Below are 27,752 nucleotides of genomic sequence, written 5' to 3'. Positions count from 1 at the left end.
TAGACAGGTGGATGAAGCAGATTAGCCCAGCCTCAGCTTTCTATCATTCCTGATAGTTTTATGTGCTAGGAGATAATTCATGCTAGCAAAAATCAAATGTTACTTGTATTTCATCATAACCAATTAATGTCCCATAGTTTATTTATTTACTTTTTTATATCCAAACCATAGTTTCCCCTCCCTCCTCTCCTCCCAGCTCTCCCCCCTTACCTCACCCCCTCCCCTTCTCACTCCTCCTCCTATATTTCTCTTCAGAAAAGGGCAGGCCTCCCATGGATATCAGCTAGCCATGGTATACCCAGTCGCAGTAAAACTGGGCACCTCCTCTCCTATTAAGGCTCCATGAGGCAACTGAGTAGGAGAAAAGGGTCCCAAAAGCAGGCATCAAAGACAGCCCCTGCACCCACTGTTAGGAGTCCCACAGGAAAATCAAGCTACACAATTGTAACATATGTGCAGAGTCTTTGGTCAGTCCCATGCAGGCTCCCTGGTTGTCAGTTCAGTCTCTGTGAGTCCAGATTAGTTGATTCTGTGGATTTTCTTATGGTGCCCTTGACACCGCTGGGTCTTACAATCAGACCTGATTCCCCAAGCTCGGCCTAATGTTTAGCTGTGGGTCTCTGCATCTGTTTCCACCAGTTGCTGAATGAAGCCTCTCTGATGACTATTGGGCTAGGCACCAATCTATGAGTGTAGCAGAGTATCTTTTTTTTTTTTTTTTTTTTTTTTTTTTTTTTTTTTTTTTTTTTTTTTTTTTTTTTTTTTTTGCCAGTCCTGCTATTTGGTTCTATCCTAGGTCTCTGGACTATCCTGCCTCTAGGTCCTGGACCTCCAGGCAGTGTCAGGGGTGAGCTCCCTTTCAATTTTTTAATACACTAGATGGAAAGATAAGTATCTGGGGAACCAGACATTTCAGGTCCATCAATTTGGACTGTAATTCAATCAGGACTGTAATTTAAGACTATGGCCACTAGAGGGAGTCATAAAACCTGCCAAAGAACAGCATTCCACAAACATGGCCTCCGCAGGTTGGTTTGGCTCTCCACCTTCCCAGGCATACTGGATCACCATAAAATTGTTGTTGCTACTGTATCGTGTAATGTGTGGTTAATGAGAACAAGCTGAAACAAGACTATGGCTCTAGTTTTCTGGCCCTCCAACATTTCTACATACACAACCCATCCAGGATTTTTGTTTTTGTTTCAGATAAGTGAAAGTGGAAGAAAATCATTTTTCCTGTGGATGACAGGTGAATCCATGATAAATTCATCTGGAAAAAGAAAACCGTGAACCTTCAGAAGGAAAAATAAATTCCTGGAGCCGTATGCAATGATTTCCCACCTCCAGTAACATTTTTTTTTCTACAAAAGAACATTTCCTTGTTGACATATTCAATTTCATCCCCTCCAGTAAAGAGACTTCAGGCATGTGCAGACTGACCGGGAGATCACATCAGAAGGAATTATGATCCCATCGGTCAAGTTTCAAAGGTTTCCCATGTAACTGAGAGCAGGGGGGAAAAGACATTTCCCACAAACTTCTTCTCTCAAAGGGCCTGAAAAGAAAAATCTACAAACTCCCAGGGTCATGACAAGCCACAGATGTTATCAACAGCCAGCGCTGTGCAAACTTTAAAAAGACCCACAAATGAAAGCGCTTCGCACACAGACTCCATTTGCATGGAGCCCAATGGCTCTCCCTTTGAAATGTGCGTGTCTGTGACTTGTCCAAAGTCAGAAGCCACTGACTCCACCACAGGGCGGCCTGCTCAAAGGTCCATTTCCACCACCCGCGAAGCGGTGGGGACCCTCTAAAACAGCGCTTCTCAGCCTGCGGCTCAAAACCCCCTTGGGGCCTCATGTCCCGCATAAGAGATACTTACATTAATTCATAACAGTAGCAAAATCACAGTCATGAAGTAACAATGAAACAGTGGTGGGGTGGGGGGACCCACACCATGAGGAACTGTATTGAGGGGTCGCAGCGTCGGGAAAGCTGAGAACCGCTGCTCTAACGTGACAGCGTGGGAACCCTGAGGGTGACACTGGAAACAAACCAGGATTTACAGAATAAAAGGACCCTTAATTTTTTTTTCCTCAAAAATTACAGAATTTGAGTAAATCTAATTATAGCCTAATTATAACAATGGCTCTCCTTCCTGCAGAGGACTTCTGGAGCATTCTCCGCGAAGGTCCTCTCATTTGCCGTTCTGTAAGTGGGAGTTGGTGACTCTCAAGAGTGGATTAAAGTGACAGGTTTGGCATCTGATTTCCAGACCAGCTTCCTCCGACCAGACCACACAGACTCCCAGCTCTTGAAATAAACCCCTGTGGAATTCTCCACCAGGAAGCCATCTTCCCCAATTAGGGCCACAGCATCCTCCTCCCCGCCCAGCCCCTCTGGCCAGGCGATTTTCACATTCCAATATGCAACTGCTCTTTCCACCCCCAGCCAAGGAGCATCGGACTGGCATGCGGCGGAGCACAAAGCCGGACCCTCATTTGGGACGCTATAAACCTGTGCGGATGGCCAGCCCCCATGCCCCGAGGCACAGGCTGGCTTCCCTTCCCCTCCTAACACAATGCCACGGGGCAAGTCACTTAACTGCCTCATTAGGATCACAGTCACAGCCCTGCCAGTCTCCCTCCCTGGCCTTCCTTCACCTCATTAATATCTGTAAGGACCCATTAAGCCTTACAGCTCAGGGGTGCCATTAAGGCAAGACCTATCACTATTAGCATCAATAAGGTCTCAGGCCCTTGCCTGTCACCACCTGAGTTAAGTCAGTCACCCTCGTAGAAAGGCAGCCTACACCTCGGGCCCATCCTAATGAGCTACTTGCTTCTGCGGGAGCATCCTGAGGAACGTGACGGGCACCCACATCATGGAAGGGGCAAAAAGTACTGCTTTCACTTAGGGCAGTCCGTTTCAACGGCTGGGAGCTCTTCTCCTGGGGACAAGTGGCACCCGTGGCTGGAATGTCCAGGCATCTGAGTCCCACCCTCCACCTTACATGGAACCTGTAATGTGAAATCTTTTCCCCATGTGGGAGTCAGAAAGCCACCTGGAGATCCTGGGCCGAGCATGTCTGCGTTCCCCTCTGGCCATCTGAAGGTCCTGCCTCCCCTGAGGAACCTGCGATCAAAACCCCACCTCGCTCCCTCGAAGATCCCTCTCTCCAAAGCTCACTGACAAGCCAGGGCACTGTCTGGAGCCACCCAGAACTGAGGACAGCAGGGTCAACAGGAGATGAACAGTGTGTCTGCAGGGCATCATAGCGCGCTGCCCTTAAAAAGGATAAAGATGGCTATTGCCTCGTAAACTCACAGCAACAGTGCTGAACTGTACCGGATCAAACCAGCCAAAACCAGCACGGACGAAAGAGGTGGTTAGCTGGTGGTGGCTGGGGAGGGAGAGCTACTTTTCTTTGGTAGCCAGCTGTAGGTTGCCCGTGCTCAGTGGCTGAGCCCACACCCAAGCACACACAGACAGCACTAACCGGATGCCATGAAATGTAAAAAATTTTAAACGATTGTGAAAAGAGGGTGTGGCGTTAGGAAGGATGGAGACAATCGTAAGGCATTGTGTACATGGATGAAAGCCACACACAAAAAAGCAAGGAATAACAATAACGAGATGATGGGGCTGACGTGGGATGGGTCAGTCAGCAAAGTGCGTGTTGGGTAAGCATGGGGGTCTGAGTTCGAATCCTTGGCACCCGTGTAAAAGTCAGGCATGGTGGCTGACTTCTATAACTCCAGCACAGGGACAGGACAGGAAGAATGTCCCTGGACCTCACTGGCCAGCCAGTCTAGCTGTGAGTAGCGGATTCATTAAGAGACCTTGTCTCAAACTTGAAAATGGACAATGACAAAGGAGGAACCCAATACAACCCTGGCCTCCGTGCACATACACACACACCTTACAGACGTGTACCACGCACACACGTACACACAGGATGATTAACACAGAACTATGCAACATTACCATGAGGCCATGGACACAGCCTGCACAGGGAGACAGAAGACTGGGTTATCACAGCACACCTTAGTCATCTTGGGACGTCTCAACCACGTGCACAGGTTACTCCCCCAAATTAATATTTGCACCTGATCCTCGGCCACACAGAGGAACAAATGATTTTCAAAGATGTTGATGTAGTAGTGGTCTTCACAGTGGTTTATATAGTAGGTGATCTTTCTTTGCAGTGGTCTATATAGTAGTTGATCTATGCAGTGCTCTATCTAGCAGTTGATCTATGTAGTGGTCTATCTAGCAGTTGATCTATGCAGTGGTCTGTGTAGTAGTTGATCTATGTAGTGGTCTATCTAGTAGCTGATCTATGTAGTGCTCTATCTAGTCTAACTGGAAAAGCAGGGACCATTAGAGACCTTGCAGTTCCAGATCTGAGGGAGATCTTTTGGAGCCGTGCAGATGAGATGGTCATGGGTAAGAAATACAGAACAAGTGTCCCCACGGGGTCTCAGCCCCTCCTTCGGTCAGCTACATACTCAAGAGCTGAATGAGACTCATGAATCAGACTCAATCAATGGAAGAGAAACTGTCCCCATTTCAGGCAGCTGTGGACACTAAGATGACTAGACCCCTGGGCAGATGTCCATCCCACTCACCATCATGAAGTCCTGCCTCCTGAAGACAAATATTGAGCCAGATGTTGACACGCTGGCCCCAGGCCCCTGGGGACTCCACCTCCCACAAGCGCCCTCTCTCGCCGGGATGGGCCAACAGGAACTGCTTGAGGACTGGGAAGGAGAGAGGCAAGCTATGAGTCTGACTCCTGGCCACCCTGGTTCAGCCAGTTAGTTCTCTGGGTTCTTTCACACGGCCCTTCCAGCCCTTCTGTGGCCAGCCTCCACCTCCTCGCTGCTCTGACCCTGCTGCACCCGAACCCATTCCACCAACTTCCCATAGGGACAGAATCATCCCTGTTCATCTCACACTCCCACTTCCACCCATCAGGCACTGAGTTTCCAGGACTGCCACTAGGAAACAGCCATCCCTTGGTACCCAAAGGTACTGAAGACCTCTGAAGGCACCAAATCTAAAGATGGTACATTTATATGAAATATCAGGCACGGTGTTTGCATGGACACACAACTTCCTGTGTACGTCCCGTCGTCTAGATGCCTTTCTGCACCTGATGCTATGTAGACGCCACATCAATAGCTACTAGACTGTGATGCTTAGGGGATAGGGGATAATGGCAATGGGAAGGTCTGTACACTTCAGTACAAGTGTCTTTTTTTTAAGTTTTCAAGCCATAGTCAGTTTGAATTCTGGAATCAGACTCCTCAGATATGATGGGCTGGCGGTACCATGGCAACACAAGCTGATTCCTCAAGGCTCTGGAGGTACCTTGGGTTGGGTTGCTTCGAGGCCTCTTCCCAGAGCTTCCTGTGTATCTTCTCAGTGTCCTCACATGGCCATGTGCATCCCTAGGCTCTCTCTTCTTACAAGGGTGCCTGGGATGGCTATTCTTGGCTGTCAACTGACTACATCTGGAATTAACTAAACCGCAAATGGCTGGGCACACCTGTGAGGGATTTTTTTCTTAATTAAATAATTTGAAATTGGAAAACCCACTACTAATCTAGACCTTTGTGTTGGCATGATAGAACCACCTTTACTCTGGACCAGAATTTCTGTTGGCTGCCTGCATAAAGGGTATGGAAGACGGAAGCTTGCTCTCTTTGCCTGCTCGCTCTCTCTGGCAAGTCCATTCCTTCACCAGCATTGGAGCATACTTCTTCAGGATTTTAGCATATATGGAAAACCAGCTGAGACGTCTAGCCTCAGGGACTGAACAACAACGAGATTCTGGGACCTTCAGTTGGTAGACAGCCATTGTTGGAGTAGCGAGACGACTGCCTGTAAGCCGTTCTAATAAATCACACACACACACACACACACACACACACACACACACACACACACACACACTTTTTAAGCATTTTTTAAAGAAAAAGAAAACTACTCAGAAGAGAGCCACTGCAGGACATACACATCTAACCCAAGGCCATTCTCTAATCCGTGTGCAAGATCACCTGTGAATATTTGTAACCAAAGCCACCGTGGACACAAAACACCACAGAATCCCAGCTGTTGCCGCTCTTCGGATTGTGTGGGAACACAAGTCACAAGGCCAGGAAAAGGTCAAAACTCTAAATGTGAAGTGTGATTTCTACTGAGTGTGGACTGCATTCACACTATCACAAAATTGAAAAATCCTAAGTGGCATCATGGGGAGTTGGGCAGGGACCATCTGCATTTGCAAATGTAATCATTTCTCAGGCTCTCAGAGGTCCCCTTTGCAAATCAAACATGAAGTCCCCAGTTATGCCAAAGCTGAAGGAGCAGCCACAGCCTACATCTAACCCAGAAGAACTCCCGAGACTCTTCTGTTTCAGTCACCACAGGGCACGTGTTAGCCGTCACTGTTACCCAAATGTTCACATAGGACACACGGTGGGGGTTACCTTTGTACATGGCAGGAGAAATCGGGCAACTGATACCCAAGGCTTCATCCTCTCGAAAGGTGTCACAGAAGTCCTTCAGCATGGCTGTCCCCAGGCCTCGGCATCGGTTCTTCCTCCGCACAAACACGGTATCGAAGACAGGCAGCAGGTAGCATGCGCTGGTGCCGGTACCACAGAGGCTGCCTGTGGGAAAGCAAGAGAAGATACATGCCGGCCCCCAGGCTGGAGGCTGACTCACCCAGATCTCGAGGGTGCTGCCAGGGTCACTGGTACCACCTGGGGGCAGAATTCACTTTGCAAACTAAATAAACAATAAGATACCAGATCACCCCAAAACACCAGTTCTCTAACAGACCCGTGTGTTTTCTTCAGGGACCCACATAATTAACTGCTCCAAGCACAGAAAACGGATTGGGTCATGGCTATGAAAACACAGCCTGGGAGACGGAGCGCTGCCAAAGCCTTGGGGACCCCGTCAGACCCCTGCCAGACCTCTCCCCTCGCCGACACCCTTGGAGCCGAGGAAGTTTATCGAAGCAACATCCAACTTCTCCCTACAAGGGTGAAGCCAGTCCACAGTGCAGGCAGAGGGACCAGCTGGATCCATCACTGGGAAAAGACTTGTTTCAATTCCTTCAACAAAGGCTTACGGTGTCCAGTTCCAGCAAAATGTGTGGCCCTCCAAAACACATAAGTCCCACATGCTCCCTGTGAAGCATGAATGACTACGGCCACAGGGCAGGAGAGCTAGGGGTTGTACCCTTTCCATTTTCCACCTTCAACATAACCAGTGTTAGCAGCCTTCACATGGCTGCCATCCCAGCTCCCACTGGGAGAGCTGGTGCTTGTCCCTGTCAAGATTCAGAAAATGAATAACTGCCCAAACCTGAAAAGGAAAGATTCTGGTTTAATTAGATGAACTAAATTACAAGATATATAATACTGTGAAAAATTGTTCCCACAGCCACAATGATTCCCCTCCTGTATCCACACAGGATACAGTGATTTTTTTTTAAGCTTTTCCATCAAGAAATGGGGTCTGTTCTCCTCCGGTTCAGTCTAGGCTGGCCTGTGACTCACTCTAGCAACAGAATGAGGCAGCGAGATAGATAACGTACCAACAGGGCCAGGGTCTCATGCAGTCCAGTATACCTCAAATTGTCTCTCGGATACCTACCTCCATCACAAAATCAAGTGTAGACCAACCTGTTACCGTGAAGGAAATGCGGCTATGGAGCCCTGCTTGGCCCAGCCTACCACTAGGTAGCCCAAGAAGCAGAAACACCTACCCAACACATAAGTCACCATGCTTGCACAGAAAACCCATCAAGACCAGGAAACCACCCAGCTAAGCCCAGTCCAAAGTGCCAAGAGTATCTGTGGTTACAGGAAGTTATTCTTTTGTGCCATGAATAAATAAATACACAGTCTATGTCCAACAAGGAACCTCAATTCAACGAAGGCAGTAATTGTAAAAATACTTGGGATTTCATCTTCAACGTGCTTGAAAAGATATTACCAGTTTGTTTGAAAATGTACAGCTTCAGTTTATATAGAATGAGAACAGGGCCGTTGGCCCACGGGATCCTCAGGACAGACTACCCTATGTGATACAGAGCATTAAATGCTTGTCTGGATCCACACAGCAGCCAACACCAAGGGCGAGGCCTCAGGAACACCACAGCACCTGACTAACAACAATGAGATCTACGGGCTGACGTGTCTCCCAGGCACTCACATGCTGAAGTCCAAACGCTTCGGATTATAACTGTATTTAGAGAGAATGCTGTTAAAGGGTAGAGTGGGGTCACTAGGAGGCTGTTAGGCTTCGCCCTCATCCAATATGGCTGCCGTCCATAGAGGAAATATGGACCAAGAGAACTACAGCAGAGATACATAGTGAGAAGGTGGCTACATGCTAACCAAGGAGAGGCCCCGAGAGAGAACAGACCTGTTGGCACCTGGAACCAGGATGCTGAAGCCTCCAGAACTAGGTGAAAGTAAATTCCTATTGCTTCTATCTGAAGGCCGTGTCTTTTGTGACGGTCCAGACTAAGGGATGCGCCTGTGTTGGTTCATGAACCAAATACATGCAACATACTAATCATAGCATGCTAGTTCCTTCTTGTCAACTTGACACAAACTAGAGACAGCTGGGAAGAGGGTCTCTCAACTGAGGAAGTGCCTGTGTCAGGCTGGCCTGTGAGCACGTCCATTGGGACCTTTTTTTTTTTTTTTTATTAATGATTGCTGTGGGAGGACCCAGCCCACTATGGGTGGTGCTACATCTGCGCAGGAGCTCCTGGGGGCTGTAAGAAAGCAGGCTGAGCAGGCCTTGGGAAGCAAGCTGGGAAGCAGCACTCCTCCATGGCCTCTGCTCCAGGTCCTGCCTTGCGCTCCCTAATTTACCTGGAAGTATAACACGAAATAAACCCTTTCCTTCTTGATCTTGGTTGCTCTTGATCATGGAATTTATCAGAGATGGAAGAAAACTAGAACACAGTGGAAACTGGGGAGATTAACTCCAGAAAAACTGCATTTTCCTCAATATTTTTCTGTAAATCTAAAACTGTTCTAAAATATAGTGTCTCTTTCTTAATGTACTAGAGGCTAAAGTCATAGCCAGGGTGCTAAGCCCTTGTTGAACCCACCAAAAAGAAGGGTTACTTTTAAAGTATGTTAGCTGTTTGTTTGTTTTTAATTGAAGTTGGATTCTTGTGGTATATTAGTTGAAGATGTGCTACAGTGGTTTATGCTGTGGAGTATTTAATGATACAAAGATGTGTTGCATTCTTTTATGTTGCATTTGTTTAACTCTGTAAAGCTGTGTTACTTTGCCTGACTAAAACACCTGATGGTCTAATGAAGAGCTGGATGGACAATAACTAGGCAGGAGAAAGGATAGGCAGGGCTGGCAGAGAGAATAAATAGGAGGAGAAATTTAGGCTCAAGAGAAAAGAGAGAGGAGTGAGAAAAGGAGGACGCCAGGATCGGCCACCCAGCCACACAACCAGCCATGGAATAAAAAGGGAAGAAAGACATATAGAATAAAGAAAAGTTAAAAAGCCCCGAGGCAAAATGTAGTTAATGAGAAACAGGATAGTTTAAGTTAGAAAAGCTGGCTTGAAACAAGCCAAGCTAAGGCCGGGCATTTATAAGTAAGAATAAGTCTCTGTGTATCTATTTGGGAGCTGGGTGGCAGGCCTCTAAAGAGTGAAAAATTAAATTTAATTTAATTTAAAAACCTATACTCTTTTTCCACATCATTTTCAAAAACAAATTCAAAATGGATCAGAGATAAAAAGATAAGAGACAAGCTTGTAAAGCTCATAGTATGGAAAATAGAAAAATGTCTTGACAACCTTGAGTTGATGAGGAGTTCATAGATTCAGCAACAAAGGCACAACTAATTGGCAACTTGGACTTCATCAGAATTTCTAAATTTTTTCCTTCAAAAGACTTTATTAAGAAAAACAAAAGGCCAAGCCATCGACTGTCAACAGAAATGTTTACAAATCACATTTCTCATAAAAAAGGCTTACTGAGAACCAGAATAAAGAGCTCTTACAATTCAATAAAAAATAAAACAAATATCCTCATTAAAATTGCGCAAAGGACCTGAACAAACCTTTCTTTAAAGAAGACGTTCACATGACTATCGATGAAACCCAGCTAACGTCACTCACCATTAGGGAAGTAGAAGTTAAAACCACAGCAAAATGCCACTCTGGGCTAGACTCAAAAGGACAAGGGATAGTGAGTGACGACAAGGACATGCAGAAATCGGAACCCTCACTGTGGTTAACGGAAGTTACAACCGAGCAGCCAGACTGCGCTGCCATTTGGCAGTTCCTTTAGAAGATAGACATAATCTCACCAAATGACCCAGCAATCGGACTCCCAGGAGCCTACCCAAAAGGAAGGAAGACACTTCCATGCAAACAAGTAAGAGAATGTGTACAGCCGCCCTATTCATAGTAGTAAAACCTGGAAACCATCCGTCAACCGACAGGTTCACAAGCGGAGTACAGCACATTCAGAAGGCAGAATCACCTGGCAATAAAAAGAAACACAATAATGCACACGCACCAGCTCCAAAGCACTTCACTAACGGAAAAGCGTGGCTGCTCCAACACCTGGTCCATGCTAATTGGCAGAGGCAGGAGGCAGCTCAGCTTTTGCCTAGGGCTGGGATGGAGACAAATGGCAGCCGACACCACCCACGGAGGTGACAGGAATGTCCTAACACCGGGTTATGGTGATAATTACATAGCTCTTTAAATTCACTACAATTCCTGAATTTTACACTGACGGTAGGCAAATTTTATAGGATATAAATGTATACTGCAATAAAAATGTACCTTAAAAGACACAATGAGAGTATGTACAACAAGGCGAGTCCGTTTACAGCTATCTACTGCATATTTTGCAAACAGCTACAGAGAAGTTTGATGGCGCCCAAGACAAAGTGGCAGGTTACCAAGATCTGATCCTAATGCGTGCACACACATCTCAAATAATCATACTGCCCCTCATCAATATGTAAAAGGATGGGCCAGTGTGGAAAGGTACAATGAACGAATGTGGGCAGACTTCCACACCCAACCTGCGGCACAAGGACAAGCGTGTCCCACCTCCCTGCCAGCCTGCCCATGCCCATGAACGCATATACACAGAAAAATTCGCTAAACATCTTCAGAAATAAAATATTCTGACAAGTAAGTGTGAGAAGGAAGACACTAACTTCCTTCTGTGGTGAAATGTGGCAGTTTGTGAGGGAAGGCGTCTCCCATAAAGCTTGGTGTAGAAAGCTTTCTCCACAGTTGGTAGATCCAGTTGTTGAGGGGTCACTAGATGATGAGGAACTCGGAAATAATTAATGGATCGACCCACTTATGGACTCATCTCTCTCCTACTTTCAGGCTGTCAAGCGTGAGGAGGTCACCATCACATGACCTACACTCTGGCCACCATGCCCTCTCCACACTCACAGTCGGCTTCATTGCTGGCTAAAGTGATGGAGCCAGGTGACCTCGAACCGGTGAGCCAAAACAAACCTTTCTTCCTTCAAGGCATTTTCACTGGTGTTCTGCCACAACGGCAGAACGTGACTGGCATCCCTTTCCCCACCCCTTAACTCAGGATGGGACAGTTTTATCACCAATCCCGATGCTGATACCTACACCACAGGCTGATACCTGTGACAAGAAGGTGCGCCACGTCCCCCAACGCATAGCCCTGGCTAACCGTCAGAAATCATCAGTAACTGAGAGTGCCCCACAGATGGCTTGGCCATCCTCTCCAAGTGTCCGGATGATGACAGACAAAAGGACAAAGATAACAGAATCCACAGGAGGCTTCGGAGAACCCGAGGTCGGAGGAGATAGTGGGTGTTCGCGTGCTCTGATCCCAGAGGAGAAAACAGACATGGGTGGAAATTTGACCCATGGTGATTTCTTCACTTTGAACACTATACTACCATCACAGAAGAGACGGGTATTAAGGAAGGCATCTGGAGGGCAGAGGACCTTTCTGCACTGGCCCTGCAATGCTTCTGTAAACCTCTCTCAAAAACTTGTGGAGAAAAGAAACAAAATTACTCTAGTGGGGTTTTCTAAAGGCTAATCAGACCTTCAAATGTGCCAAACAAAATCCATCCTGTAAAATGATGACCAGGCCAATTGTCCCAGAATGCCATTACAAACACGAGCAGAGGAAATAAGACACCTGCACTAAACTAAGTCTCCACTCATATCAGGATAGAAAGACCAAGGAATATTAAGAGGAACCGGCAGTGGTCTCGGCCACTCCATCTATTTTACAGTATGGCAAGAGACAGGATCAGAAATTATTCAAGATGGAGAGGTCCGGGCTTGGGTGACAGCTCTGTGGGGAAGATCATTTCCTGTTGCAAACATGAGGACCCGTGTTCAAATCCCTAGCAGCCACGTGAAAACCCAGGTGTGTCCACCCCAGTAAAAAGAGGACGACCACTGGAGCCTGCAGCCCACCAGCCTACCTCCAGGCTCAGTGAGAATCCCTGTCTTAAGGGAATAAGGCAGAAACTGATAAAGCAGGACACCTAACGTGCCTCCTCTGGCCTCTCCAAGTGTGTGGAGGCACATACAATACACATACACACACATACACACACACACACACACACACACACACACACACACACACACACGAAATTAATGAGACAGAAAGCAAACATACGACAGGAAAGTTTTTCTTTTACTTAGAAGTTACTAAAGTAAAAAAGAAAGAGAGAAAGAAACAATACATAAAATATATCAGAAATTAAAAATAGAGATATTGATGCAGAAGTCAGCTCCCTGTAGGTAGTAAGAAGAAAGGGCTCCATCCTGAAAACTACATTCTGCTCACAGAGGTGACAGCGGGATGGATGAGAGTTCCAAGAGGATGTTTGGGTTGAAAGAGGAAGGCCAAGCACCAAGGATGAGGGAGAGCCTACAGAAAATGTGAGACAGCCAATCAGAGCTGACTAGAGGCAGACAGAAGACACAAGGGGCAAGAGACAAGGAGACAGAAGAAGCAAGGCAATGTTGGTGGGCAGCTGGCTAGCTCTCATGAGCCTCCCTGGAATGCACGCTGGATAGGATTGCCCTTTTACATATCCTTGCTTCTAATGCAGCCAATTAAAACAGACTGAATTATTAATAAGGATGGCTTCTCATAAACCTGCTGTGGGATGTTCTGTATGGCAAATGTGTTTGCTCTGATTGGTCAATAAATAAAACACTGATTGGCCAGTGGCTAGGCAGGAAGTATAGGCAGGACTAACAGAGAGGAGAAAAGAAAGAACAGAAAGGCAGAAGGAGTCACTGCCAGCCGCCGCCAGGAAAAGCAGCATGTGAAGATGCCAGTAAGCCATGAACCACATGGCAAGGTATAGATTTATGGAAATGGATTAATTTAAGCTATAAGAACAGTTAGTAAGAAACCTGCCACGGCCATACAGTTTGTAAGCAATATAAGTCTCTGTGTTTACTTGGCTGGGTCTGAGCGGCTGTGGGACTGGCGGGTGACAAAGATTTGTCCTGACTGTGGGCAAGGCAGGAAAACTCTAGCTACACAAACCTGCTTCCATTTTGGAACAGAGACCCGAGACAGTTCCATAGACAAGGATATAACCAAGAACATCGTAGCTGCATCTTGGTGGCTACACTAGAGTTAACGCTCTGTCATGGTTAAGACTGCCTGCTGGCCATGTAAATGTGAAGATTGTTCAAAGAAACAGTCTAATCGACACCTAGCAAGACACCTGCAAGGTCAGAAGCAGTGACAGCATCAGGATCAACACCTAACAACTCAAGTCAGAGGCAGGTAGCAGGAGCTTCAACCGCCCCTAGTTGGGTGGGCAGTATATAGTGAATGGTACATGACCATTGATATGGGTGGGCTAGGGGTACAGGCAGGGAGTGTGTGAGCCTTCCCTTAGCTTTGCTCATGACAGCCCAGAGAATTAAATTAACCAATGTGGACAGAGAACACCACAGCCCATGTCCAGTTTCTGCCATGGCCCTCTAAAACCTCTACATGATGGAGTTCAGTGGCTTTCTCCTCCTTTGGAAACCCTTCTCATTCTCCAGGGTTTCTCTCACTTTTCTTTAATCTCTTAATTCTCCTCATTTTCTCACTCTTCTATGCTTTCCACTCTGCATATGTACACATCGTTGATCTCCACTTTGATCTTTGATCATGGTGAGCATCTGGTATCTTATATCCTTGGGTCATGTACAAACAGGCCATGAAATGTCTCAAATATCCTACATCAACATCACTAGAGGTGCCACAGAAATTTAAAAGGTAGGAGAACATGCCAATAAATCTGAAAACAAATAAAAAGGAACCATCTCTGGGACAATACAACCTACCTACCAAAACTGACTCCAGGGGAAAGAGAAAGACTGAGGTGTCCTATGAGCATTAAAACATTACATCAATATGGGTTTTTTGTTTTTCCATATGAAGTTGAGTATTATTCTTTCCAGGTCTGTGAAGAATTGTGTTGGTATTTTGATGGGGATTGCATTGAATCTGTAGATTGCTTTTGGTAAAATTGCCATTTTTACTATGTTGGTCCTGCCTATCCATGAGCATGGGACATTGGAAAGTTCCAGGAAAGGCGCAAAGCTATACAGAGAAACCCTGTCTCGAAAAACCAAAAAGAAAAAAAGTGGAGGTTTGTTTGTTTTGTCTTTAATTTTTTTTAATTATCTTTTGGGGGGATGGTGTAAGGTTAGGGGTGAATATGGGGAGACTGGGAGATGAGCAGAATTGGGATGCATAATGTGAAATTCCCAAAGAATCAATAAAGAAATTATATTTAAAAAACAAGCTGGGCAGTGGTGGCGCACGCCTTTAATCCCAGCACTTGGGAGGCAGAGGCAGGCGGATCTCTGTGAGTTCGAGGCCAGCCTGGTCTCCAAAGCGAGTTCCAGGAAAGGCGCAAAGCTATACAGAGAAACCCTGTCTCGAAAAAACAAAACAAAAAAAAAAAAACAAATACTATATACTGACAGGCAGTGGTGGCACACGCCTTTAATCCCAGCACTTGGGAGGCAGAGGCAGACAGATCTCTGTGAGTTCGAGGCCAGCCTGGTCTCCAAAGCGAGTTCCAGGAATGGCACAAAGCTATACAGAGAAACCCTGTCTCGAAAAACCAAAAAAAAAAAAAAACAAAACAAACAAAAAAAAAAAAACCAAATACCATATACTGACAGGCAGTGGTGGCACACGCCTTTAATCCCAGCACTTGGGAGGCAGAGGCAGACAGATCTCTGAGTTCAAGACCAGTCTGGTCTACAGAGCCAGTTCCAAGATAGCCAGAGTTGTTACACAGAGAAACCCTGTCTCAAAAAAAAAAAGAAAGAAAGAAAGACCAGAAAAAGAAAAAAAATAGACTGTCATATATGATGACTACCTTGGTTTTGTTGGAGGAATGCAAGGCTGGTTCAATATACACAAATGCATGAGTGTAATACTACATACAGCACAGAGACTGAAGGAGAAAAATCATATGTCATCTCAATCGATACAGAAAACGTCTTTGAGAGAGTTCAACATCCCTTCACGATAAAAGCCCTAAAAAAAAAACTACAAATAGAATGAGCATACCTCAACACAATAAAGGTAACATACAACAAACCTATAGTCAACATTATGATAACAATGGAGAAAAGTTGAAAGCATTCCCTCTAAAATCTGCAATGAGACAAAGATGCCTACTCTCTCTACTCTTGTTCATTACAGTACTCAATCTCTTGTCTGCAGTAAGAAGAAGAGAAAGATTTAAGGACCTAAAACAGGAAGAGGTCAGATTATTCCCATTTACAGACAACGTGATGTTAAGACTCTAAAGACTAGATCAGAAAACGCTTACAACTGATAAACATTTAGCAAGGTAGCAGGATACAAAATCAACTTACAATAGGTAGCTTTGCAATTTATCAATAACTAACTTGCCTGGAAAGAAATCTCATTTACAATAGCTTAAAAAAAGAAAATAAAACACTCAACCAAGGAGGTAAAGGACCTCTACAAGCATGAGATCCAAAGAAAAAGATCCACCTATCTGTACTTTAAATAGAATGGCAATTCAAAACAAACCAACCCCTCCCAAAAAAAAAAAAAAAAAACCACGAAAAAAACAAAGCCATTCACATAAGCATCTTCTCTGGACTTAGCAGCCCGCCCCCTTTCTTTTAAGAGATTCTTGGGAGGGCCCAGTATTGTGATGCACACCTTTAATCGCAGCACAGAGGCAGGAGGCAGAGGCAGACAGATCTCTGAGTTTGAGGCTAGCCTGGTCTACAGGACAAGTTCCAGAACAGCCAGAGCTACACAGAGAAACCCTGCATCAAAAACACCTAAGTAAATAAATGGATGGATGATAGATAGATAGATAGATAGATAGATAGATAGATAGATAGATAGATAGATAGATAGATAGATAGATAGACAGACAAAATACAGATGAGCTATCCCCCAGCTCAGGACTCTAACACTCCACAGGAACACCCAGAGGAAGGATGATGGCAGACAGCCTTGTTACTAACATGTCTTCTAGATGTATTAAGAAGCCTGGAGTTGGAGAAACCTGAGTTGGAGAATCACTCAGCAGGTAAGAGCGTTTGCTGCTCTTGCAGAGGACTGGACAGGAGTTCAGTTCCCAGCACCCATGTCAGAAGGCTCACAGGTACTTGTAACTCCAAGCACCATGGTACTCAGCACCCTCTTCTGGCCTCCACATGTGAGCACAGGTAAGTACACATACATACACACAGGCACATACAATGGCACATAAATAAAAACAGAATGCATCTTTTAAAATAATTTGTTTATTATTTATTTTACATCTTAACTGCAGTTTCCCCTCCCTCCTCTCCTCCCAGCCCCCCCCCCTCCTCTGCTCCCACCCTCCAATCCATTCTTCTTTCCATTCCTGTTTAGGAAAGGGCAGGTCTCCCATGACTATCAACAAAACATTGAATATCAAGTTATAGTAAGACTAAGTACCTCCCCATGTATTAAGGCAGGGCAATGAGACCCAGTATGAGGAGTAGGGTCCCAAAAGCCAGTAAAAAAGTCGGAGACAGCCCCTGTTCCCACTGTTAGGAGTCCCACAAGAAGACCAAGCTACACAACTGTAGCATATGGGCAGAGGGCCTAGGTCAGTCCCATGCAGGCTCCATGGTTGTCAGTTCGGTCTCTGTGAGCCCCTGTGAACCCAGGTTAATTGATTGTGTGAGTTTTCTACGCATCGTTTAAAAAAAGAAACCTGTTACATACGCCAAGATCAGAAGGGAGAAAAATGAACAGGACAATGGAGGCTTTAAGGAAATTCACCAACCTGAATTCCTCATCCAATAAAGACAAGCTCCTCTAACCCAACATTTTACTAGCCAGTCAGTCCTGACCAGGACTCTAGTTTTTTTTTTAATGAAGACAACAACATGTTTCAGAAAAGATGAATTATAAACACTTCCCCTTCATCTTAATAATTCTCCAGGTCCATTCATCTATCCGAAATTAATAAATCAGGAACATAACAAATTTGAAAAGGTATAAAGATACATTATAATCACAGGACCAATGACTGTCAAGAGGGAAGCTACTGGAAAGGGCATGTGCCAAAGCACCTAGAACTGACCGCAGCTGAAACAGGCATGTGCCAAGCAGCAGACATTCAACAAATGGGCAAAGCATGAGAATCTGGTCACATGACAGAGGAGAGGGGAGGCCGAGGAAAAAGAGTGAGGAAAGGACTTTTTGCGCGCACGCACACACACACACACACACACACACACACACACACACACACACACACACACACACAATGTGAACACAGTTCAAAACAATAATCAGCCTCTTTATCCCCCAAGAACACTTCCCTCCAACAACAGCACATGCATGGGGGGGTTTTCTGGGGAACCTAATTGTTGCTAAAATTGGTAATTCTCTGCCAGTGAGCTTGCTCAGAGTATATCCAACCACACCTGATGACCTGAGCTTGATCCGCAGAACCCACACTGTGAGAGGAGCGAACAGACCCCCACACGTTGTGCCCTGACCTCCTCACCTGTGCCACCCCACCCCACCCCCTGTCACCAAATGAATGCATGTAACTTTTTAAAGTAATTTTTAAAGTGGATAACTTTAGAAGAAGCAAGTGGTGGTAATGGTGGAACCAGCTGGGGTTAGAGAAAGCAGCTACCTGAGCGGACGGACAGACACCTTCATCCCAATGGCTGCACGCCTACTGCTTGCCAAGGTCCTAGAAGGAAGTCGCTATTGTCTAACCTAACCGTGTTTTCGTGGCCAATTCCCTGTCTTGTCTTCTGAGGTAATGTCTGTAAGTCTTGGCATCGAGGGTGCTTCCTGAACACGCGTCGGCTGTTAGCAATAGTGTTTTTCCTGACAGCTAAACATTAACATAAAGGAAAAGCATTGAGCTTCAGGCATGGACACCGTTCTCTGTCGTAGGGGACACACGGCTTTTCCTGGGGAACCAAGGAGAAGGCTTCCCGAGGTATGAAAAGGAAACCCCTGCTTTGGGCTTATTTACACAAAAGTTTAATTAACTGTGCTTCCTGATCCACACGAGTCCACAGAATGCTCATGCTGAGGGGGTCTGCAGAGACGGACAGACATCCAAGGCGCCCCACCCCACCCTGCACCTCAGAGACCATGCATCCCTCACCCTCACCTTTCATTTTGATTGAATAAAATCCAACTGCCGCTCCATCCCTCCACAGGATCTTAGCTTGCTCCTTTGCAGGGTGAGGTAAGAAAAACATGTCATCGTCATCCAGATCTCTCTCCAGTCTTCCAAAAACGATGGTGTTGAGAACATAAAGGACAATCCTTTCCCCGAAGGACTGAACCTTGAAGAAAGAGCAACCAGCACTGAGACCAGACAAGAAAGGCAGCGTGTGGCGGGGCCAGGTGTGGCAGGATGCTCTTGATGGGGACGCAAATTGTGGGGTCTCAATACCACTGATTTATCACAGTGTAGTATGGAGTGTCAGTGCCAGGGGTGACTCGGGGCCACAGGGCGTGACCAGCTGAGGGTAATAGAACAGGAAGTTGCCTCTAGGGCAGCCAGGTCAGCCATTCCAAGAGATGACTGGCTGTGTCCTGAAATAAACCTAATCTGCCATTTTTACAGCAGTGACATCCTCACCCCCGGGAAGGGGGGGGGGATCGTTGCCACAGTGAAAGCCACTGATTTTCACAACTTATGACAGATTTCAAGCACATGCTGCCGTCCCAACCCCAGGGCATGACTAGGACCTGAGGCCCACCTTGAACTAAGTTATATAATAGAACCCTCCTGTCCAGAGCAGACTCATCCCTGTAGTCAAATTTAGGCCCACCGAGTTGCAGGCTTTCTCTTACACAAGCCAAAAATGATATCGTGTTCCTGTCTGTGATTGTGAGTACGGAAGGGCAAATGTGTGGCTGAAATCAGGGTCTCTCTTCCGGACTCATAGCTACCTGACCATGTCTGGCTACACAGCCAGGCTATGATCTATTGATCCTGCCAACATCCGTCTAGGCAGCACAGGTAACTGATAAACATCGGTGTATAGGGTGAAAGCAGCCAGCCATTCACACAGTGACTGGCTCACAGCCCTGGGTTTTATCCTACAACTCCGCTGCGTGACAGCCAATGTAGTGCATGTGTGGGCGCGTGGATCCACATTACAACCAGATCCACCACACCCCCGGAGCTGTGACTTCCGCCCACGTGCTATCACCTGATTCTCATCTGCTGGGGAAGGCCCAGCTTACAGGTGCAGAAACTGAAGCTCAAAGAGGTTAAGTGAGTACATGCATCTGTTTTACTGTCTCGTGCCAATGACATCCTGAGCCAGCTGTGCTGGGGGCTAGCTAGCTCAGGAACAGGCTGGAGGGACAGGCCAGGGTTCTTCATTCCAAACAGCACACACCCGCTCAAGCCCAGACACCCTAATTCCCTTCTGCTTCCTCATCCACCAGGCTCTGGGAATGGGAGCATTCATCAAAAACATCGATGCATGGTCTTAACAGTCAGTTTTACTTATTTATGTTGTATGTTACTGTTCATACAGATGGTGCCTGTATATAATGGTGTGTGTGTGTGCATGTGTGTGTTGGGGGTCAACATCAAGTATCGTCATTCTTCAGGCACTGTCCACTCTAATGTTTGAGGCAGGGTCTCTCACTGAAACTGGAACACACACCAAACAGGCTAGGCTGGCTGGCCAGTGAGCCTCAGGGATCCTCGGACTCTGAGTCCCAGGCTCTGGTCTCTGAAAGCATGTGCCACCATAGCCAACTTCTTGTGTGGGTTCTGGGGATTGAACTCAGGTCCTCATGCCTGCCTGGCATGCACTTTACCACATAAGCCATCTACCCAGCCTCCTAGTTTGAGGTTTAATACCGGATCCCAGAATGACTGTCCTGCCCAACATCTTCACTATCCTTGTGCTTGAGGGACCTCAGCCATTCATTCTTCTTTAAGATTCAGTTCAGGGGATAAGATCCCTTGAGTGAGCTCTAAAACGCTTGTCTGTTGTGATTGTTGTATATGTATGTGTGCTCTCTCTCTCACACACACACATACATACACAGATACACATGCATGCGGACACACACACACATGCATGCTAGCACATGATGTACATATGTAGACACATGGTCCACATGTGGAGGTCACAGGACAACTCCATAGACTCAGTCCTCTCCTACCATACAAGGGTCTAAGGACTCAAATTTAGATCAGCAGGCCCACAGCCTTTAAAACACTGGCTAACAATAATAAGGCAGCTTGCCCTAGCATCCACACAGAGTGTCCAGTGTCCACAGACTTCCTCGTGGGTGCAGGATGTAAAGCACGTCTCCTTCATCGGGAGCCAGCTCTTAGAAGAGGAAAAGATGTGCGGATCTGACCGCTTCCCTTTCTATCTCAGACAGTGGCAGCCAGATCTGAAGTTGAGCTTTAAGAAAGAGCTGGTCTCCAGAGCTAATGGGGACCATCTGGGAGGCAGCATTTCTCAGCCTATGAAGCCAGAGGAGAAGCAGGCTGCACGTGGCAGAAAGGAAACACCCAATCATACCCTGGCAGGAGAAGAAGGAGGAAAAGGGAGTGGGCTTAATTTGTCCAATTCCATTACAGGAAGAAAAAAATGTGGGACATGCCATCTTGACTTAGAAGCATTTCCAAAAACATAACACTAAGATCCATTTCTAAGCCATCATTGGGACCACTAATTGCATTAACAGAGACAGCATTCAAGGAGATTTTTCTAGTAATGTGTGAAAAAATAAGTGGCTAAGAAACAAAACCTGATTTTAAAAAAAAAAAGTTTAGACAAAGTCTTAAAAACAATGGAAGGAAATACCCATGTATGGGAGAAGGACATGGAGGAGGACATGGGGGGGAAGGACATGGGGGAAGGACATGGAGGAGACATGGGGGGAGGACATGGAGGAAGGGACATGGAGGAGGACATGGAGGAGGACATGGAGGGAGGACATGGAGGAGGACATGGGGGAGGACATGAAGGGAGGACATAGAGGGGAGGACATGGGGGAGGACATGGAGGAGACATGGGGGGAGGACATGGAGGAGACATGGGGGGAGGACATGGAGGAGACATGGGCGGAGGACATGGAGGAGGACATGGGGGAAGGATATGGAGGGAGGACATGGAGGGAGGACATAGGGGGAGGACATGGGGTGGGAGGACATGGGGGAGGATATGGGGGTGGGAGGACATGGAGGAGAACATGGAGGAGGACATGGAGGGAGGACATAGGGGGAGGACATAGGGGGAGGACATGGGGTTGGAGGACACAGGGGGAGGACATGGGGTTGGAGGACACAGGGGGAGGACATGGGGTGGGAGGACATGGGGGAGAACATAAGAAAGGACATGGGGGAGGACATGGAAGAGAACATGGGGGGAGGATATGGGGGAGGACATGGGGGGGAGTATGGATAGGGGTAGAATGCCCCGAAGTGGTTTGTTAGGTCCTTCTATTCAGAACATGCACATACACAGGACACTCTCAGAAAATTGGGGGTGGGCTCCCAATCCAGACTTGGAAAAGATAGGAAATGAGAAACTCTCATTCTGGAAGTCTAAAGAACAAATCAGTCTTCTGAGCACAAACAGCCTGTGAGAAAAGGGCTAGGACAACAGCAGCACACAGCTGCACCATGGTCCTTCACTGAATCTCAAGGCAGCATTAATTCTCTGGAAGAAACCCTTGGCAGAACATCTTTAATAGCATCTATTGAGTCCACTGAATCCAGATCATTTTTTTTTAAACAGGCAGCTTACAGAATGGGAAAAGAATCATCCAAGTTTTTTTTTAATAACAAATGTATGATAGTTCTTTTATCACAAATATGTGATAAAAGGCTTGCAGGGAAAATATGTGGGAAACTCTTACAATTTAACAATAAAAATTCAAATATTCCAATCAAAAAGTGATTTTGGCTAAGGAAGGATCACAACAGTCATTCTTCAAGAGAGAGAACATACAAATGTCCATTAAGCACAAGAAAAGATGCTCGGTCTCCTGGCCGGCAGGGAATGCACATCAACACATCTCTAGGGTACCACTTCACACCTGCAGGATGGCGCACAAGCCACTTGCCAGTTGCTGTAATAACACACCATTACCGGAAGTAACTGAAGAGAAGGGTGATTTGGGCTAAGGTTCCAGAGGGACAGGGTCCATTATGGTGGGAAAGACATACACAGAAAGGAGAGAGAGAGAGAGAGAGAGAGAGAGAGAGAGAGAGAGAGAGAGAGAGAGAGAGAGAGAGAGAGAAAGAGAACAGGATGTGAGGCAAGACTCTAAAACCTCAAAGCCCTCCCTAACTCCCCAAACAGCACAAGGGACTGGGGACCGAGTGTCCCGACACCCAAGCCTATGGGGACAGGTTCCATTCAAAGGACCGCAGACGGGGAATGTAAGTGGCCGACAACAGTGTGCGCTGCTGAGGACGTGGAAAGACTGGAACCGGCTGGTGCTGCGGTGGGTAAGTCAGGTGAAACAGTAGCTGTGGACACAGTCTGGCAGTCCCTCAAACTATGAACTAGAGAGACACCATGTGACCAGTAATTATGCTCCCAGGTATACACTCAAGAAAATTCCAAGTCTATGTCCTCATAAAAAGTCACACACAAAGATTCATGACAGCTAAGACGTGAACAGTACTCAATACCCATCCACTGATGAATGGATAATAAAATATAGTCTACCCATATGCAGGACTGTCGTTCAGCTAAAAGCAGAGTTGGGATAATGAAAATGCTGGAGTGATTGATTGAAGTCTACTAAACATCATGGGATTGTACATTTTTAGAGTAAAGTTATGGCATACAAATTACACATCGATGAAGCTTGCTTAAAGTAGGACTTAATTTTCAATTGTGTGTTTGTGTGCTTGTGTGGTGCATGTACTTGATTGAGTGTGGGAATGTGGTAACCCGTACAGAAGCCACAGCAGGACCTTGAGTGTCTTCCTGCGTCAGCCTTACTGCCTTGGAACAGTCTCTCACTGAAGCAGAAGTCTGCCATCTTGTCTCAGAGGGCCATCCAGGGAGTTCTCGGGGTTCACCTGTCTCCTCCCCTCACAGACGGAGTACACACAGCTATGCCTGGCTTTTTACATGGGGGCTGAGGATTTGAACTCAGGTCCTTCCATTTGCAGAGCAGGGGTTCTTACTGAGCCATGTGCTCAGCCCTTGGACTCAATGTTTGAATTGTTCGACAGAAGAAACTACACTAGAAACTCATTCTCCAGACTGAATGCAAACAAATGTTAACATTTCACTCAGCTCTTACTGAACCCCACAGAAAGAAGTGAGTGGTTTGCTAGAAAACTGTGGAAAGACATACCATTCCAAGATGATACAGAGCATTATCATTACCTCACCTACATAATGAAAATAAATCTGCCAGCCAAATGAGCAGGCAGTTAGGAGGCACACAGTCAGCTCTCTCTCGGTCAATTCCTGCCTCCCTCCTTAGCCCCACTCCGACTGAAGTTCAGCTACTCTCTTGCACTCTGAGAAGCTGCTCACCGCTGCCTGCCTTCACCCTCACCATCCCAGGCCCCTGCGTTACCTACCATTGCTCTACCACACCACGGCACTTCAAAGGCACCAGGCCTGACGTGAGGGGCACCGAGGTTCACACCCAACTAAATCACTCACTGGTTAGGTAACTCAAGCCTGCGCCTCCAAGGACACAAAAAAGACCTCTAAGATTCTGAAGTTAGACCAGCCCCATGAAGGAGCTGGGATAACAAATATGCAGGACAGACCAACTGGTTTCCAAATCTTCTATCCATAACCATGACCTGAATATACTCTACAGAAAAACTGCTCAACACAGCCGAGAAATGGGATGGATTAAAGTTTACAAACTGAGGCACGAGAGGCATTCAGGATGGTAAAGCAGACTGAACGGTAGTCAGGTATCTGGTGACCAGTCACATGTTCCTGTTTTCCTTGGTGGAGGGACACTAATAGCATTGAAGGGTGTGCCCCTAAAAGATGTTGAAATCCCCACCAGTACCTGCTAAGGGAACTTATTTGGAATGGGTTTTTATTGGTGATGGAGCTATGATTGTACATTACTCTTCCAAAGTCCAATACAAATGATGTCTTTATCAAAAGGGGTCTCAACACAGGCTGACAATGTTTCCAAAGATGGGCATGTGGAGACACGCGAACACCGCCATCTTCTGGTCAAAGAATTGCTAAGAGCAACCAGAAGTGGGGATACAGCATACAACAGATTCCCTCAGCCCTCAAAAGAAATACTCCGTGACTTCAGACCTCCAGCCTTCAGATTCAAGAGACAGGGAAAAGTTTGTTGTGTAAGCATGGCAGACTTGTACCCTACAGGGCAGTCCACAGAATGAACACAGGGAGCTAGACAACGTAGACACAGAGGAAACCATTCTTCAGGCAGTTAAAAAGTGGCTCCCCGATAAAGATGCTTGCTATTCAGCCTTAATTTATTAACACACGCCCCAACAAAAAGACCTCGAAAACCTGTTTTGTTTGTTTTCATTTAAAGTCATATTCCCTCACCTTCATGAGCCCTTCCCTGGCGGGATCAGAAGTTCTTAGGACATCTTCGATGGACCACCAGGACTCCTTTAGGTAGACAGCCACAACTGAAGGGAAAAGCAAGAGAAAGGCATGAGTCCCACATAAAAACTCACTGAGGGTGGGGCAGCACTTTCAATAGCCTGGGCCAACCAGCTGAGGGCGTTGTGGGTGAATCAGGTGACATTTTTATCATTTGCGTTGTTTTATGATGTTGGGGAATGGAACCCAGGGCCATGCACATGCTATACAGGCGCCTTATTAAGGAGCTAGCACCCCAGCCTGAGGTCAGGTTTGCAGCGTTCTGTAAGAACACAAATCCGGCCGGGCGGTGGTGGCGCACGCCTTTAATCCCAGCACTCGGGAGGCAGAGGCAGGTGGATCTCTGTGAGTTCGAGGCCAGCCTGGGCTACCAAGTGAGTTCCAGGAAAGGCGCAAAGCTACACAGAGAAACCCTGTCTCGAAAAACCAAAAAAAAAAAAAAAAAAAAAAAGAACACAAATCCGAAGAGTCACCTGAAAGGGACAAGATGGGTATTTCACAGGTGGCCTGTCTGTGGCTCCGAAAAAGAAATACCCTGATGCGGGCTGAATAAAACAAAACACAAACCAATATTGAAGCATTCAATGAGATAAGAAACGTTTTTTTTTTAAGGTTTGGGGGTATAGCTCAGTTGGGAGGATGCTTGCCTAATGTGCATGAAGCCCTGGGTTCAATCCCACCACCGCATAAACCGAGACTTCAGTAGTGTACATACCTGCAATCCAGCATTCAGGGGCAAGGATGAGGGGTAGAGGCAGGAGAGAAGGTCATCCTCAGCTATATAGCAAGCGTAAGGCCAGCCTGGGCTACATGAGACTCTGCCTTTACAAAAATTTATTTGTCCTTGTTAGGAACATATATCAAAGTCTAATCATTTGGGGTTGGAGAGATGACTCAGCCATTAAGAGCACCCACTGACCAGGTGTGCTCAGCATCTGGGAGGCAGAGGCAGGCAGGTTCCTGTGAGTTCGAGGCCAGCCTGGTCTACAGAGCTAGTTCCAGGACAGCCAGGGCTGTTACACAGAGAAACCTTGTCTCTAAAAACAAAACAAGCAATGAAAAGAGCACTCTCTGCTCTGGCGAAGCACCCAGGTTCCGAATTTACAGCGCCCGCAAGTGCGGCTCAGTGAGGCATCCGCAAGCCCAGTTCAGAGACTCTGAGGCCTTACTCTGACCTCTGCAGGATCCAGGCACACGTGGAGCCCAGACACATATGCAGGGAAAACTCATACATGTAATATTTTTAAATAATACATCTTTTTTTTTAAAAAAAAAAAAAAACATATCCAATCATTTGCATAACTCTTAACTCCCCGCACACCGTAAGATGGAATGTTACCTATGGGCTCTGAGTGAAGAGAGTTACTTCCTGTGTGCTGAGCAATGCCCTGGCACTGGACTCGGCCCAGCCTGCTTTCCCAGGAATTTCCTCCAGCCCCATCATGAAACTGTTATCAGCATCGTTCTGAGGACACTGTAGCTCTGAAAGGGAGGGTGGGCTGAAGACAACTGGCTAGAAAGAGCAGAGGGAGGGTCCAGCCCTGGACTCTGGACCACAAACCCAGGAAAAGGGCAGAGATGCGGCAAGCTCTTCAGAACCGGGCGGATCGCGTGGGGAGAGGCTGTCTTTGGAGAAGGCGGCCCTGGAGCAAAGACTAAGGAAGGTGGTGGAGGGGTGGTGGAGGGGTGGGGGGTGCCTTCCCTTCCTCCAGTCTCGCTCTTACCTTGCCACACCTTAAAGGTGACAACACCGCCCTGCTGACTTCCCCAACATCCTTTGAACCAAGTGTGGCTGTGGACACCTATTCATACCCTGCCCCAGATTCCTCACCAGAGTGGTCCAAAGACATGGCCCCAGGTGTCTAGGAATTTGCAAAGGGGACTGGATTTGAAATACCCAGCATAAAGTCGGCAAGCGGGATGTGATTGCCTGCCAATCAATGAGGTGGTTACTCCATGTCTTCCTGCTCCCTTCTCTACTCAGCCTCCTGCCTCAGATGACTAAGGTAGTCCCTCCCCTGGACCCATCCCTGTCTCCTTACCAGTCCATCCGACATAGTGGTCACTTTCCAACAGGCGAATCCCACCCTGGCTTCTACCTCTTCGCTTGCATCTCACATACAAAAAAGTTCCTTTGCTTGATTTCTGCAATCGTTTATGCCTTTGTTTGTTTGTTTGTTTGTTTGTTTTGTTTGTTTGTTTGTTTTTTGAGACAGGGTTTCTCTGTGTAGCTTTGGAGCCTTTCCTGGATCTCACTCCGTAGATCAGGCTGGCCTCGAACTCACAGAGACCCGCCTGCCTCTGCCTCCCAAGTGCTGGGATTAAAGTCATGTGCCACCACCGCCCGGCCGTTTATGCCTTTTTAATAGATGTTTCTTTCACTACTTCTTAAGCCAGGTACCTGATCCCAAGGGTTTGGGAAGTCACAGAATTTTTTTTTTTTTTTTTTTTTTTTTGGTTTTTCAAGAGAGGGTTTCTCTGTGTAGCTTTGCACCTTCCCTAGAACTCACTCTGTAGCCCAGGCTGGTCTCCAACTCACAGAGATCCACCTGCCTCTACCTCT

General features: G+C 46.7%; 1 protein-coding gene across 12 annotated transcripts in view; it reads right to left on the bottom strand.

Moving 5' to 3' along the window:
- LOC102919504 (protein FAM169B) overlaps window positions 1-27,752 on the bottom strand; it is a 79,142-nt gene that overhangs the window by 11,450 nt on the left and 39,940 nt on the right. For all 12 annotated transcript variants that reach the window (XM_076544879.1, XM_076544889.1, XM_042277882.2 and 9 more), the window contains 4 exons: window positions 25,130-25,215; window positions 18,733-18,910; window positions 6,498-6,680; window positions 4,632-4,763 (listed from right to left, as the gene is read on the bottom strand). In XM_076544879.1, coding sequence (XP_076400994.1) covers window positions 4,632-4,763; window positions 6,498-6,680; window positions 18,733-18,910; window positions 25,130-25,215 — 579 coding nt within the window. The remainder of the gene's footprint in view (window positions 1-4,631; window positions 4,764-6,497; window positions 6,681-18,732; window positions 18,911-25,129; window positions 25,216-27,752) is intronic.

This window comes from Peromyscus maniculatus, chromosome 1, assembly GCF_049852395.1.
Source record: "Peromyscus maniculatus bairdii isolate BWxNUB_F1_BW_parent chromosome 1, HU_Pman_BW_mat_3.1, whole genome shotgun sequence".
Classification (NCBI taxonomy): Eukaryota; Metazoa; Chordata; class Mammalia; order Rodentia; family Cricetidae; genus Peromyscus; species Peromyscus maniculatus.
Note: the sequence above shows the minus strand (reverse complement) of the source record. Positions and strands in the feature narration are given on the sequence as shown.